A 13,764-nucleotide genomic window follows, 5' to 3' on the forward strand; every position below is an offset into this window, starting at 1 on the left:
GCCGGCTTTTCATGTTTCACTGTGAGCACTGTTCCCATCGATTTGGGCAACCACCATGGCTGTGACATTACAGTGAGTGGCAGACAATCCCTGCATGATGTGAAAAAAATCCAGTTACGCTTTTGGTGCACAGTTATCGAACATAAACTTGAATAGCCAAATTTTTTGCAAATCGTTCGCGTTCGTCGAACAACTCGAACACCGCCCAAACCAGCTTGAATTTGAGATTGGCGAACAGTTCTAGTCGAACACCGCTCATCTCTATTGACAACCCCTTTACCAGTACTGACGTCCTTGATACTTGGAAAAACCCATTGAAATAAGAAACAACTATTCTTCCCATTCAGTTTATTGATAAAAGGTATTTCATTCTACTCATATCACCAGCACAGAAGTCCAGACATGAACGTTACTGACCGGTTGAACGTTGCACATTCTTACAAAGTACACGGAAACATTTTTTTTTTTTTTTTTTTGCACATTCAGAAATCAATTACATCGGTCCTGAGGTCGGAACAGGAAATTTATATTCACCATTAATCTAAAGCAGTGTAAAGTTTTGCAGCTCCTCAATCAGCTCATTTTGATGTCAATTTTCCCTGCAGCGCCCCTACAGGATACACAAGGTATGATTTTTTTTGTTTCCCTTAACCCAAGTGATTACCGCTATTAAAAGAAGAAATATTGACAAATGAGGTCTAGATAGAGCAGCTTGCCAACATTATACTAGAGAAACCCAGAATCTGACGGGCAATTAGTTCCTACCCGTTCTGGCAATGTGGCGCCCAAACGAGGAGCTTTCGTGTTGCTAGATGGGAGGTAGATTGTCCTTATTTAAAGGGGCACCTAAATAAATATTACAAGTTGGTCCAGTAAAAGGTTATAACCCCCTGCTGGTTCAGTGTCTGTGCAGTGCAGGGTGGTGTAGTAATAGTCATCTGATGTAGTAGTGCAGGGGATCGGCGCGTCAGCCGTCATGACCGACTCCAGTAAAACTCTCAGCGCCACACTAAAGCCTCGATAGGCGTCACATGAGTGCGCGTGTGGCCAATAATTTATTCCTCCTGGATCAGAAGAATTTACAAGTTGTCCAATTTTCATCAATTTGTCTTTTTTTTTTTTTTTTAAACACATCAGCAATAAATAAAATAGAACAGTTTCTTATGTTAATAGCAATAATAATGTGCCCGTAAAAGATCCAATTTTTTTTTTCCAAACCATCTGAAATATGGAAGAAAATGGCACACGCTGCAATCCCCCCATGGACCCTTGGTCCAAGAAATGCTATGTTCTGGACGAGCGCTTATACACACTCGGCCTGAGGGTTGGAAAAGCTCAAATACATAGATTTAAAACTGAACACCAAACTTACTGAATTTGACCAATCATCTGATAATTATAGGGCAGAGGTTGCCATTTGACTTTCCTTTAGAACAGTGAGAATTCATTAGTTTTTAACCTTGGACTCTTAAAAGAAATTTGATCACCTACTATGCTGGCACTAGGAGTTGTGCTATGAGACTAGCCCAGGCCCTGCTTCTGGGACTAGCCCAAGCCCTGCTTCCATCTTCTAGAAATGTAAAACTAAACTGAAAACTGGGACACTTTTCAAAGCAAACTGGACAAGACAAGAAAGGTAACACCCAGTTGTCAGTTTATTCACACATGACTAGGAGGAATAACAGAGGAACAGCACAAGGCAGAGTTATGAGAAAGGAGGCTCTAGAATTGTGATTAGATAGGACATACAAGCGTTTACTGAGACAGAAGTAGAAGATGGGACAGGTCCTACATGAGCAGGTTACTTATCAATCACTCCTTATTAAAGGAACGGTCCCTGTACTTCCCAGGGGGGCGTTGTGCTGATGATTAACAGTTCAGACAGCTGCATGGTTGCACTGCTGGCCCGAATTGTGCACTCTGCAAGGCAGCTTGTAAAGTTATTTTTGTCCCTGCAGCATCTGAGGAGCGGAGGGGGACCAGGACTCGTCAGTTACAGCGATCCAGCCCGCAGCAAAGCAACGCTTACAAGCCTGTAAAATCAGCTACTGCCGAGACTGCAGCAGTGGCTGGTAACCTAAGCAACCAGCAGTAAACTATAGACTTAACATTACATTAACATTTTTGATAAACAGAGGTAAATAAAGTTTCGTACCGATACAAGAACTCTGCAATTTTTCCCATTCAAGAAAACGAGAACCCATTTAATTCTGTAACGGAGAGGACTACATTTTAGGCAGAAAGAAATGACTTTCGATAAATAGAAGATCTGTACCGGTTTCGTTAAAGACCATACATGCTCTTAAAAGGGAATGCATCATCAGAAAATTAGCTATTGTTTCAATAGAGTTTATGTAAAAAAAAAAAAAAAGAATTTTAAATAACTTTAGATATGAAAAAATACATTATCACAATCTGTATTAAATAAAAATCTCAAGTTTTGCAATTTTTTTTTTTTTCACACTGACTAACCCCAAAGGACTTTTTTTTGTTTTAGAATAACTTCCAGCTATCTCAGGAAATTCACATGCACATTAGGAGCAATGAGCAGACTCTGACCCCATCTTTTATATTGACGCATCTAATGAGCGTGTGCACAGGTCATTACGAAGGGAGGGGGAGCAGGTGAGCTGTGACATCTATTGTGTATCTGTGTTTTCAGCTGTGTATAGAGGTTTAATCAGTCATTGTAATCCGGCCTCTGATGATAATGAGCCTGCTGAAAACTATTCCTGAAAGGACAGGAAGTATAGATCAAAAATATCCACAATAGCCAGTGTGAAAAATTGCAGGATTTCCAAATTTTAATTATTAATACAAATTGTCATATTTATAAAAAAAATTGGCAAAAGTAAAAAAAGTAAAACAAACGAAACAAAAAAATCCAATTTAAAACAATAGGGCGGTCTCGGACGACACATTTCTTCCAAGTTAAGACACAATGCGTAAACTTTACTTTAAAAAAAAAAAATTCATGTATCCTGAAACCTCAGGCTTATTGAAAAAGCCAGTAAACTCCAAGGACGACATATACAGAGCGTGTTAGATCCGAACACATGGCTGCAGAGGTGTCCCAGAAACAGACACCTGTATACCTAGTGCAGGGCCTTGGAGGGGGGGTGGATTAATACATGGGTGGGTTACGCCTCACCCTACAGAGGTCCTGCACTCCTATAACAGAATGCATCAGTTTATCTAGAGTGTCCCTTTAAACCTTATATGACCAAGAGTCACTGTTTACCCCGCAGCCCCATAACTTGGCTCTGCTTTAAAATAGTCTAAATCTAAATCTACCAAACCGCGCTGTCTATATGAGCCGCAGAGAGGTAGGAACATCCCTCGCCCGTCATGAACACAGAAGAGCACAAACCGTCCAGGAATGTCATCCTGCAGGTAAATGGGAGCAGATGGCGACTCATACAGGCGAGGCAGACACTGCTGCCTGCAGCCATTAACCCTTTAACTCCTGCACTCACAGCTCAGCACAAAGTTGTCCCATAAAAATACATGCATCAACTATCCACAGGACAGATGATAAATGTATGATCATTGGTGGGGGGGTAGGGGGGTGTCCCCAACATGAATGAAGGACCGCCGCTGCATTCACTCTCTATAGAAGTGGTGGTCGCACAAGCTCACTACACACAGGGGATCGGTGGAGGTCTCTGAAGTCAGACCCCCAGAAATCACACATGTATCACCTATCCTGGGGGATCCCTTTGCTCATCATTGTTGGAGGTCCCCACACTCATACATTTATCACCCATTCTGGGGAATCCCTATACTCCTGATTGGTGGAGCCCCCAGCAATCATACATGCATCACCCATCCTGTGGAATATCTACAGACGATGGGTGGAGGTCCCAAAAGTCAGACGGCTAGCAATCATATGCATCACCCACCCTGGGAGATCCATACATTCACAATTGATGGAGGTCCCAGAAGTCAGACCCCCAGCAATCATACATGTGTCGCCTATCCTGGGGGATCCCTTTACTCATGATTGTTGGAGGTCCCCGCAATCACACGCATCGCCCATTCTGGGGGATCCATACATTCACGATTGATGGAGGTCCCAGAAGTCAGACCCCCAGCAATCATACATGTGTCGCCTATCCTGAGTGATACCTTTACTAGTGATTGTTGGAGGTCCCAGCAATCATACATGTATCACTTATCCTAGGGAATCCCTATACTCCTGATCGATGAAGGTCCCAGCAGGCGGGTTCCCGGCAATCATACATGTATCAGCCATACTATAGGATATCTACACTCATGATTGGTGGAGGTCTGAACAGTCACACCCCTAGCAATCATATATGTATCACTTATCCTGGGGAATCCCTATACTCCTGATTAGTGGAGGTCCCTGCAGCCATACATACATCTCCTATCCGGTGGACAGATCATATGCTTATTGTGCCAGGATACTGCTTTTCGGTCACCAATGAAGGAGGCCAACGCTAAAGGTTGCCCTTAAGTAGTTTTTTTTTTTTTTAGATCAGACTTCTGGTTCTCATTAAAAAGTGAAGTTAGTCGGATAATTTTTAGAATGACCATTATTTAACAAAAACTGAGGGTCAATGAGCCCACCAGAAACTAAAAATCACCCTGGCCAATGCCCAGTGATGCCAGTGCCCGGACCTCCAGGCGATGCTCTTGTGAACACCAGCGCTGCCTCCCCCATTATGTACAGACAAGAAACTTTCTAAAATCCTGGAAGGAAGAGAAAGAATCGCACCTCGTGGTTTATGATAAAATATATTTAGCCCATTATCCTGAATAAATATAAAAGGGTCACTCTTTTTCCCTGTGGACGTTTAACCCCTCCACCCCCACCGCTGTGCTCTACATGTCAGATGGGATGGGAAGAAACAGGAGACCGTAAAACTGCTTGCAGTGAAATCCTGCAGGACGAGAAGGATGGGCAGAAATAAAAGACATGGCAGTACAATATAACCCGGTATTACAGTGCATACATAAAAAAAAAAAAGAATAGAAAAAAAATAGCTATAAACTAGGCAATGAATAAAGTTTATGATGTGGGCGAGTCTCGGGAAGCCTCGTTATCCCTCACGCTCAAAAATGTCTTGGACTTTGTTGAAGACCTGGAAAAAAATAATATAATTATAAAAGGAGTGTCGATTTTAGAAAATATGTTATTAATTCAGTATTTGAGAGGGAGTAAATGCTAGATCAGTGGGGACCTCACTGATTGCCAGGACCACCTAATTCCTGTTTGAACGGAGCTTACGCCAATTAATGGTCAAAGGGACAGGCAAAATTAGCCAAGCATTGTATCTCCAATAGTCCCATGGAAAATAAATTGGCACGGGCAGGGTGGTGGTGGTGTCGAGGATCAACCCAGATTCCAGTGGCGTCATTTATTGGGTTGTTTCTGTAGTTTTGTTTCCATCACGGTGTTATCTGCTGCAGCTGGGCTAGTCCTCTCACTAGTCCAGCTTTGCCCCGACCATTGATTGACAGCTTTCTTCATAGACAACAAGCTGCCAATCAATGCTGGGGGCAGAGAGAGACCGAGCTTATGAATATTGAAGACAAGAGAGGACTAGCAGAGCTGCAGCAGATAAACCATGTGTTATCAAAACCACAGCAATTAACCTAGTAAGTGACCCAGCATTATAATCAGTCTCTGCCCCTAATTTATGCTGCCCTCAGATTGGATAGCCAAAACCTGGCGACAGACTCTCATTATTAATTAGCAGCAGATGTCTGGCCATATTTTCTCTCAAGTGTAAATTGTAACCGACCTGATCTACAGACTGTGAAGCATCAACTTTTCGGACCTTTCCCCTCTGCTCATACAGGTCAATGATGGGCCTGGTGGACTGGAGGTAAGTCTGGATCCTGGAACATGAAGGAGAACACAGATAAGACACTGCTTTACACATGGGGTGCAGCACTTACAATTTACAATTTGGATACAGAAGTCCTATTTCTGTGAGTCTTTGAGTAAGGCCGGTTTCACACGTCCAGATATTTCAGGTACTGGACAAACCAGTGTCAGTGTGCACACGTGTTGCAACTGTGTGCCGTATCAGGATCACATGTACCGGTGCCTGGAAATCAGTGTACAGTTAGCGCTGTTCTAAAGCGCCAGGTGCTGGACGCTGCCCTCATCAACGTTCCTGCCGGGACTGCAACTGGCACAAGCAGGGGACAATGATGAGTAGCAGTATTCTGCTCCCGGTGTCTCAAACGGTAAAAATAAGAATAAAATAAAAAAAATCCTTATACTCACCTGTTTTAAGTGTCCCCCGCTGTAACCCATATGACTGCTCACGCTGAGGAGTGACACGCTGCAGCGAGAGAGCCCCAGAGCTGCGCTCAGCGAGCAGTGTCCTGTCACTCACTGAGCTCAGCTCCGGGATCCGCTCGCTGGAGCGAGTCATTCTCCCCGGCGTCATCGGTCGCATGGATTACAGCGGGGGACACTTAGGGCAGGTGAGTAAAAGGATTTTTTTTTTCATTTTATTGTTATTTTTACAGTTGGAGACAGCGGGAGCAGACTACTAGTCTCATTATTGTCCCCTGCTGGTGCTGATCACAGCACAAGTAGGGGATAATGATGAGGGCAGCGTTCAGCACCCGGTGCTTGGTAACAGCGCTAACTGTACCGCTGATTCCCAGGCGCCGGTACGTGTCACACTGATGTCATCCTTGTTGCATCAGTGTGGGATATTTTGTGGCCTGTGCAGACCCCAAAAAACGGACATCTCAGCGTGTTTTGCAAAACGGACACATGGTGTGTGGAAACATACTGACATGTGTACAGACCCATTCATTTGAATGGGTCTATATGTACAGGGAGACTGAGGCTGGTCAGACAGATATGGCCAGCTTCAGAGCAGTGCTTGCAAGCAGTATAGGAAGCAGTTTGTAAACTTAAGCTTTTATTTGGGCAATGTAATGTGAATAGTCATTACATAAAAAGGTAAGATGGTGCCAGACGCTGGACCAGATAACCCCCAGAAGTAACCAATGTGTCGCCAATTATTTCATCAGGGTTTATGAAGGGCCGGTCCTAAAGATCCACGTGGTCATATAACGCAATATTGTGTATGTGATAAGTCCGCACTCACCTCTTCTCCAGGCTCTCCCGGTTATCGTCACTTCTCCCACTACTCTTCCCTCTCTCCAGGCAGCGAGAAATGCAAGTCTAACACAAGGGAAATAATCAGAAACGGTTACAGCCACGAAAATCATCCACACAGGCATAAATAGATCAGATACCATTAACTTGCAGACAATGTAAAAGGGGATTCAAAATCCCCCTGAACTCTAGCTGCAGCTTATTGGGTGGTAGAAGGTGGGAGGGAAAAAACAAAGCAAAAAAACAAAACAAAAAACACCACAAAACTATTCTTTATTCACCCTCCCCAGGTCCAGCGCAGTGTGTCTGTTACTCTCTGCAGCGCTGACATCATGTTGCTAGTGCTGCAGCCAAGGAATAACCTCAACGCCTCTGAGCTAAATGACTGGCGGCAGCTCTGTCGACATGATGGTAGGTGCTGCAGACAATATCGGACCCTGGGAGCAGTGGAGGAGACTCCACTATGGACCCGGGGAGGGCGAGTAGGGCAGTGTTTGGGGATTCTTAAAATAAAAACTGTTCAGGGGAAGAAGGGTTTTAACCCTATACTTTCTGGTAGTTCTCCGTTCTCAGACCCCTGACATAGCCCACCTCATTATCACAGTCAAAGAAGAGCACAAAAGTCAAGGCAGCTTTGCCATCCATGGTCCTGTCCCAGCCCTGCAGATTGTCCTCGTTCCTGGGAAAACCGTCAATGAGAAACTTATTCTTCTCGATATTTGCCGCCATGGTTTGCTCCATTGCCTGGACCGGAAAGAGAGATTAAGACATAGAATATTAACCCCTGCCCGTCAGTCATTCCCCCCCCCCCCCCCCCCCCCCCCCTTCTTCCCAGAGCCATAACTTATTTTTCCATTGACATATGACTTGATTTTTGCAGGACGACTGTTAGATGTGTACGACACCATTCATTTTACTAGATAATGTAATAAAAAAATAAATAAAATAAAATTCTGTTTTGGGTTTCGTTTTATGGCATTCATTGTACGAGTCTCCAGGTCAGTGCTGTAAGAAATACTACAACTGTCAAGACTAATATCGAATGATGAAAATGCTGCACAATAACATCAAGAAATTATCAAAAAGATAGAAACACTGCAATAAGAAGATCGCTAAATAAATCTAAGGGGACGAGCAGCGAAGACAGCAGTGTATGAAAAAACGGATAAGGACAATTATTCCAAAATAATTACTCCCCCCTCTTATGTCCCCATCTCCATGAGGTCATAATAAGGGTCTGTTCACATATGCGGTTGTCATTCGATTGTAACAAATCCGGTATTAAAAATAAACTGGATCCGTTATGAGCACAGACAGATGCAAACTTTGTTTTTCGTTTTGCAGCGGATTCGTTTTTTCACTAGAGGGGTCTCAGATAATAACTTCTAGTGTTCAGGTCATGTGGGATCAGCCGACAAGGTGTATGGGGGTCCCAGAAAAATAATGGTAAGGGGAGTTAAGGATATGGTATATCCATTGTTGGACTGTCTGATCCTCTGTGATTATCTGGGACCAGGAGTCAGACTGTGGCTCTATCATACAGAACAGAGTGTGGGGGTCTGGAGAGGTGGTGCTGACAGTCCGCTATAGTGTATGGGGGAGGGGGGGGGGGGGGGGGGCTTTATCTTATGATCAAAGACCTGCTTTGTTCTATCAGTGTACTTCCCTCCTGTTTGTGCACAAACAATCATGATGTCAGATCTTGTCATCCTGATTATTCCTTGTTAGCAAACTGCACTCCAATCACCCCAATGTTTGCCCCACGGCGAGGAGATACCTGGGCTCTTGGAAACCTTTGTCTCGCTTCCATGCGCATCCAGATTATCACTTCTGAAGTCTATACATTACATACAATTGCCCCCCCCCCGGCTGACTGATTACATTAGAATGGTTAAATAAAAAAAAATAGTGAAATACATTTTTTTTTTTTGTCATCACACCTCACTGCAGTAAAAGAAAAAAAAAAATACTATTTTTATTTTCCTCTCCTTTACTGAATTTTTGTTTTACATAGTTTGGCCTTCTACAGACACCTTTAAACCCAATATCAATATAATAAAATAATCATATTGGGTTTAAAGGTGTCTGTAGAAGGCCAAACTATATAAAACTAAAATTCTGTAAAGGAGAGGAAAATAGAAATATTTTTATTTATTTTTTTACTATATACCATCATACTTCAGCATTACAGTTTAACGTAAAAGAATAATTATACATATTTCACTATGTACAAAGAGCAAAGATCAGCGTCCAGCCAGATAAATGGTACTGTCTGCAATTGACAGCAGCAAGTAAGTGGTTAAACAGCAGCGATCAGAGCTGCTGTCAGAGGCTGGCGTCGGCTGTAAGATGCAGCCGTCACACGCCATGTATGGCGCCATTTAATAAGGAACTAAAACTCCCCTTTTCAGGATGATCGGGCTACACTGCAGTAGGCTGATAACAGGGAACAATGCAGCACACTATAGTACTGATGTTGCCCCCATATCATATACTAGTTGAGGCATGCTGGGAACAGTAGTTCTGCAGCCTGGCAAGCTATAAAATATGCAATATGAGTGACGATCACTACGTGACTCATAGAAAGACGCATGGGAACAGGATATCAGCGTCCTGGAAACTTGCAGTGATCGGCCTCTGATCTCCAGCTTCATACGGATCTATGGCCGTCATCCCATTGTAGTTCACACAGCAGGATATTATGTGAGGACGTCCTCCTGCGTCTTTACACACTCCTTTAGTTAGAGACTTTGTGCGAGCCACGGCATAAAATAAACCCTCCATGTACCAAAATAAAACACCCACATATGGACTACAAAGAGGGGTCGTCCTGCTTGTATGCCCCCCTCTCTTACAGCCAGCAGCGTTTGCCTTGTCACGGATTAATAATTAACATTGCCACTGATAACAGGCAGTAATGCAATAGTCACCGGCTCCTATATGGCAGGTCGGTCTACAGCCCTACAAAGGCCCGCACCCGACATTGACCCCCGCCATGGAGCGCTGCTTCCCCAGACAAATCATTAGTTTTCAACACCATATACAAAAAAAAGTTAACTTTCTACATCGATTCTTAACCCTTTGAATATTTTTGCTTGCTGTTGGTGACTTAATTACATTTTGGGGTTAAAAATGTAGAAAAGACCTAATAGTTCTTGCAGCTGAGGGTTTGCTACACTTTTATCCACATGATCTTGTGAGAGCTAAACAGCTTGGATAGGATTTGTTTCACACATCTGCGTTTCACAGGTCTCCTATCCTAAATGTGTCAGCCTCGTAAATGCCTATGAGACTCTGGAGGCCGACGGGTGCATCGAAGTCAGAGTATGGACCTGGAAACATGGATGTGCGAAAAAGGAGGATATTCAGGACATCAACTTCCGGGAAAAAAAAAAAAAAAGTAAAAAATAGTGAGTAATTAAAATACCGTAACCAAGTTCTCCCATACAATCTGCTCCTGCACGCGTGGCAGTACAGTATCATGCATGGGTGGATTAATAGGATCGGTGCCCATGTACGATATGGTTACCATGTCAAATGATGTCCACAGTGCGAGATCGTAAAATCACGGGAAACGCGTGTATAACGACTGATACTCTCTGTCCATCCCGTGTGCTGGGGATCAGCCGCCTCCGCTCGCTCCAGGCTTACCCTCTGCAGCAGGCTAATGGTGATCTCCACCGGGACGATCTTCCCGTCCCTGATGTAAGACTCAATCAGTTCCCCAAACTCAGAGCCGGGCCTCTTCCTCTCGTCACGCAGCAAGTCTCCCGCTGACAGATGGGTGTAGCCGTATTTCTAAAAATAAGAGAGGAAAATTCTTATAATAAGAGCAAAGACAAGGGAAAAAAAAATATTTGACATTCACGTGACTGGTAACGGCTCCTGCCTTCTGTATGGTCATTGGCGTCCAAAGTCGGCAGCATTGTGTCTGTGCTCAGCCAGGGGGCTTACCCACAGCCTCCCCAACATGTACCCGCCGTGCCGACTACTCCAGCAGGGCCGGATCATGGTGATCTATGCACGAGCGAGGGGGCTGTTCTGAGCTTTTCTGCTTCATCCCAGAGTGGCTTTGTACTTTACAAACTTCTTTGCCTGATATAGATCTAAAAATCGGTGCTGCCAGGAAACCAAATTACACTCAGAGATCAGCACAACACTCCACATTTATGTTCTTTGCAAAGCAAAACTATTTTTTGCAGCTGTGGCCGCGCCTAAATGAAGGGTTTGTAACTCTCCGGACTCCTCCAGATGTCACGTACAAGGATGTGACTACAGGGGAGTCGTAGGAACCCAGTACTCCAATCTTATGGGGAGCAGCCACCGACTAAGTCTAGAAAGTGAAAATGTAATTTCAGCCATAAATGAGGGGCACAAGCTCCAGACCACCTCAGACACAGGTCTAGATACACTGTTTAGCTACTGTCATCAAGCAGAATGTCAAACACACAACGCCGAGCTGCTATAAAACCCCCCAAAGGTGATGTTATATGTATCACATTACTGTACAGTGTCTGTTGTAACGACAAAATATCCAAGAATTCAATTGACTAAGTGCAGGAATGCTGCAAGATTTCAGCTCTGAAGCCTGCAGAATAACAAATGCAGCTGAGCATTTGTACAATGCCTCAATTGTAAAAGCCATTTGGGGCCATATTGCCCATTGTCTGCCCATCACAATGCAACTGGACATCACTGCGAGGGAGCTGACAGCCCAGGGGGCCCAGGCGGCCCGGAGCCGACAGCCCAGGCGGCCTCCTCTTTCCCACAGTTTGTCATGCCCTTGAAATATCACCAGATCTAGAGGTCCATTTACACTGTGCGTTATGGGACCGCCACCATGTTTACCGGTCGGTAGTTATTTCATAGTCTGTTCACAAAGGACGACCGAGTTTCCGATATGAACTGAACGATCAGTTATTGATCATTCTCTGAGATTGTTCTCGGCAGCACAGGTCCGGTATAAACAGCATGATGTGCTGCCGAAAATCAACTTTGCTGCAGACAAAAAGACCATTTTCACCAATGAACGGGTGTTTTGATCGCTCGTCAGATGATCGGTCGTTTGTTTACACTACAAAATTATTGGGAAACGAATGAGTAGAATAAACCGTTCGGTTACAAAACATGCAGCACTGTGCACACTGAGCAGATTCTCTAAGGGTCAATAAAAGCCGCGTACATGAGACAAGCAGATCTTGAGGTCTCCTTCTGCGCACAGAGAGATCGCCCACGGGCGAGAGTCCACACAGACGGCTGATCACTGGGTGACGCGCTGTGATCTCGGGGTCGGGTGTCCTCCGCACACACCCAGAAAACACCAACAACCTGCAGCTTCTACAAGTGCAAAACCTTAAGGAGCAAGCATAGATGAAGTGATCCCATGCCGTCAGGGCAGTATCTGATCCTGGGAAAGCTGGGTGACAATTTAATAACAGAGTCGTGATCGGCCGGGTTCAGACTTAGCGAACGAAAGATCGTCTGATTTCCGTCCAGAAAAAAAACAAAAAAAAAGGTAAGAGCTCAAAAAAATAAATAAATAAATAAATATGGTGAAAAGTGCAAAAGCACTAAAAGGATGGCGCTTTAACCCTTTATTGTATTTTTTGTACAAAACACAAAAAAATTGCAATGAATTTGATGTCACACAGCTATTACCGGCGGCATGCTGAGACTTGTAGTGCCGCCCTCTCCTGATTACCGGCCTCAGCAGAGGCAATGACAGCCGCGCGTACTCACCTCCACGATCCTCTCACACTGGGTTCCCTTCCCCGCCCCAGGTCCTCCGAGGACGAACACTACGAGAGGCTTCATGACTGCGCACAAGAGAGAGCGGGCAGACACTGGAGGGAACCGGGACACAGCACGGAAGAGCATACAGAGCGGGAGAGGGCGGAGCGCACAGCCGGCTGCCCGCCCGCCTACCAGCTGCTGAGGTGTCACTCACCGGAAGTACGTCACTGCGACCCGCCCTTTCCTTAACATTGGTGACCGCTGATTGGCTGAATCATCTATCAGTTATTTAAGAGAGCAATTTCTAGTTGGACTTCATCTTAACTGTGGGCATTTGCCAGTAGTTTGCTCCTTCAAACCAGCTGAATGTTTGGAAATGCCTTTTTTTTTTAACCCAATACAGTATATTTATCAATGCATTAAAATGGCTGGCGTTTAGATTGAAAGTCATATTTAGCCAGATGCCCCTGCACCGAAAAGTGGCAGTTACCAAACGAATTCTATATTCGCGGTACAGCGGTGGTAATCAATACGTCTGTGGATTTATAAAAAAAAATGTCATAGCAACCACAACTTTTCATTTTTGAAGAGAATTATAAGGAAGGAGCGCTGCGCTGTGCTTGGTTGCTATGGGCAACAGACCATCACAGGACCAGCGCCAGGGTTATACGAGCCCTCAGGCGCCAGGATTATACGAGCCCTCGGGCGTCAGGTCTATATGGGCCCTCAGACGCCAGGTCTATCTGGGCCCTCGGGCACCAGGTCTATACGGGCCCTCGGACGCCAAGTCTATACAGCCCCTCAGGTGCCAGGTCTATACGGGTCCTCGGGCACCAAGTCTATACGGGTCCTCAGACACCAGGTCTATACGGGCCCTCGGACACCAAGTCTATACGGGCCCTCGGACGCCAGGTAAA

The 13,764-nt window shown here is 44.8% G+C and overlaps 1 protein-coding gene across 1 annotated transcript; it reads right to left on the bottom strand.

Annotated features, from left to right (window-relative positions):
- Positions 1-333: 333 nt before the first annotated feature.
- On the bottom strand, positions 334-13,069 carry CMPK1 (cytidine/uridine monophosphate kinase 1). Its single transcript, XM_073643522.1, has 6 exons — positions 12,854-13,069; positions 10,766-10,912; positions 7,706-7,858; positions 7,104-7,180; positions 5,772-5,868; positions 334-5,108 (listed from the first exon to the last, which is right to left on the bottom strand). The coding sequence occupies exons 1-6, from the start codon at positions 12,989-12,991 to the stop codon at positions 5,067-5,069; spliced, it is 654 nt and encodes a 217-aa protein (XP_073499623.1). The 5' UTR covers positions 12,992-13,069; the 3' UTR covers positions 334-5,066.
- Between the last annotated feature and the right edge of the window lie 695 nt (positions 13,070-13,764).

The sequence above is a fragment of the Phyllobates terribilis genome, unplaced genomic scaffold (assembly GCF_046119375.1).
Source record: "Phyllobates terribilis strain yellow unplaced genomic scaffold, ASM4611937v1 Scaffold_8__6_contigs__length_399053987, whole genome shotgun sequence".
Lineage (NCBI taxonomy): Eukaryota > Metazoa > Chordata > Amphibia > Anura > Dendrobatidae > Phyllobates > Phyllobates terribilis.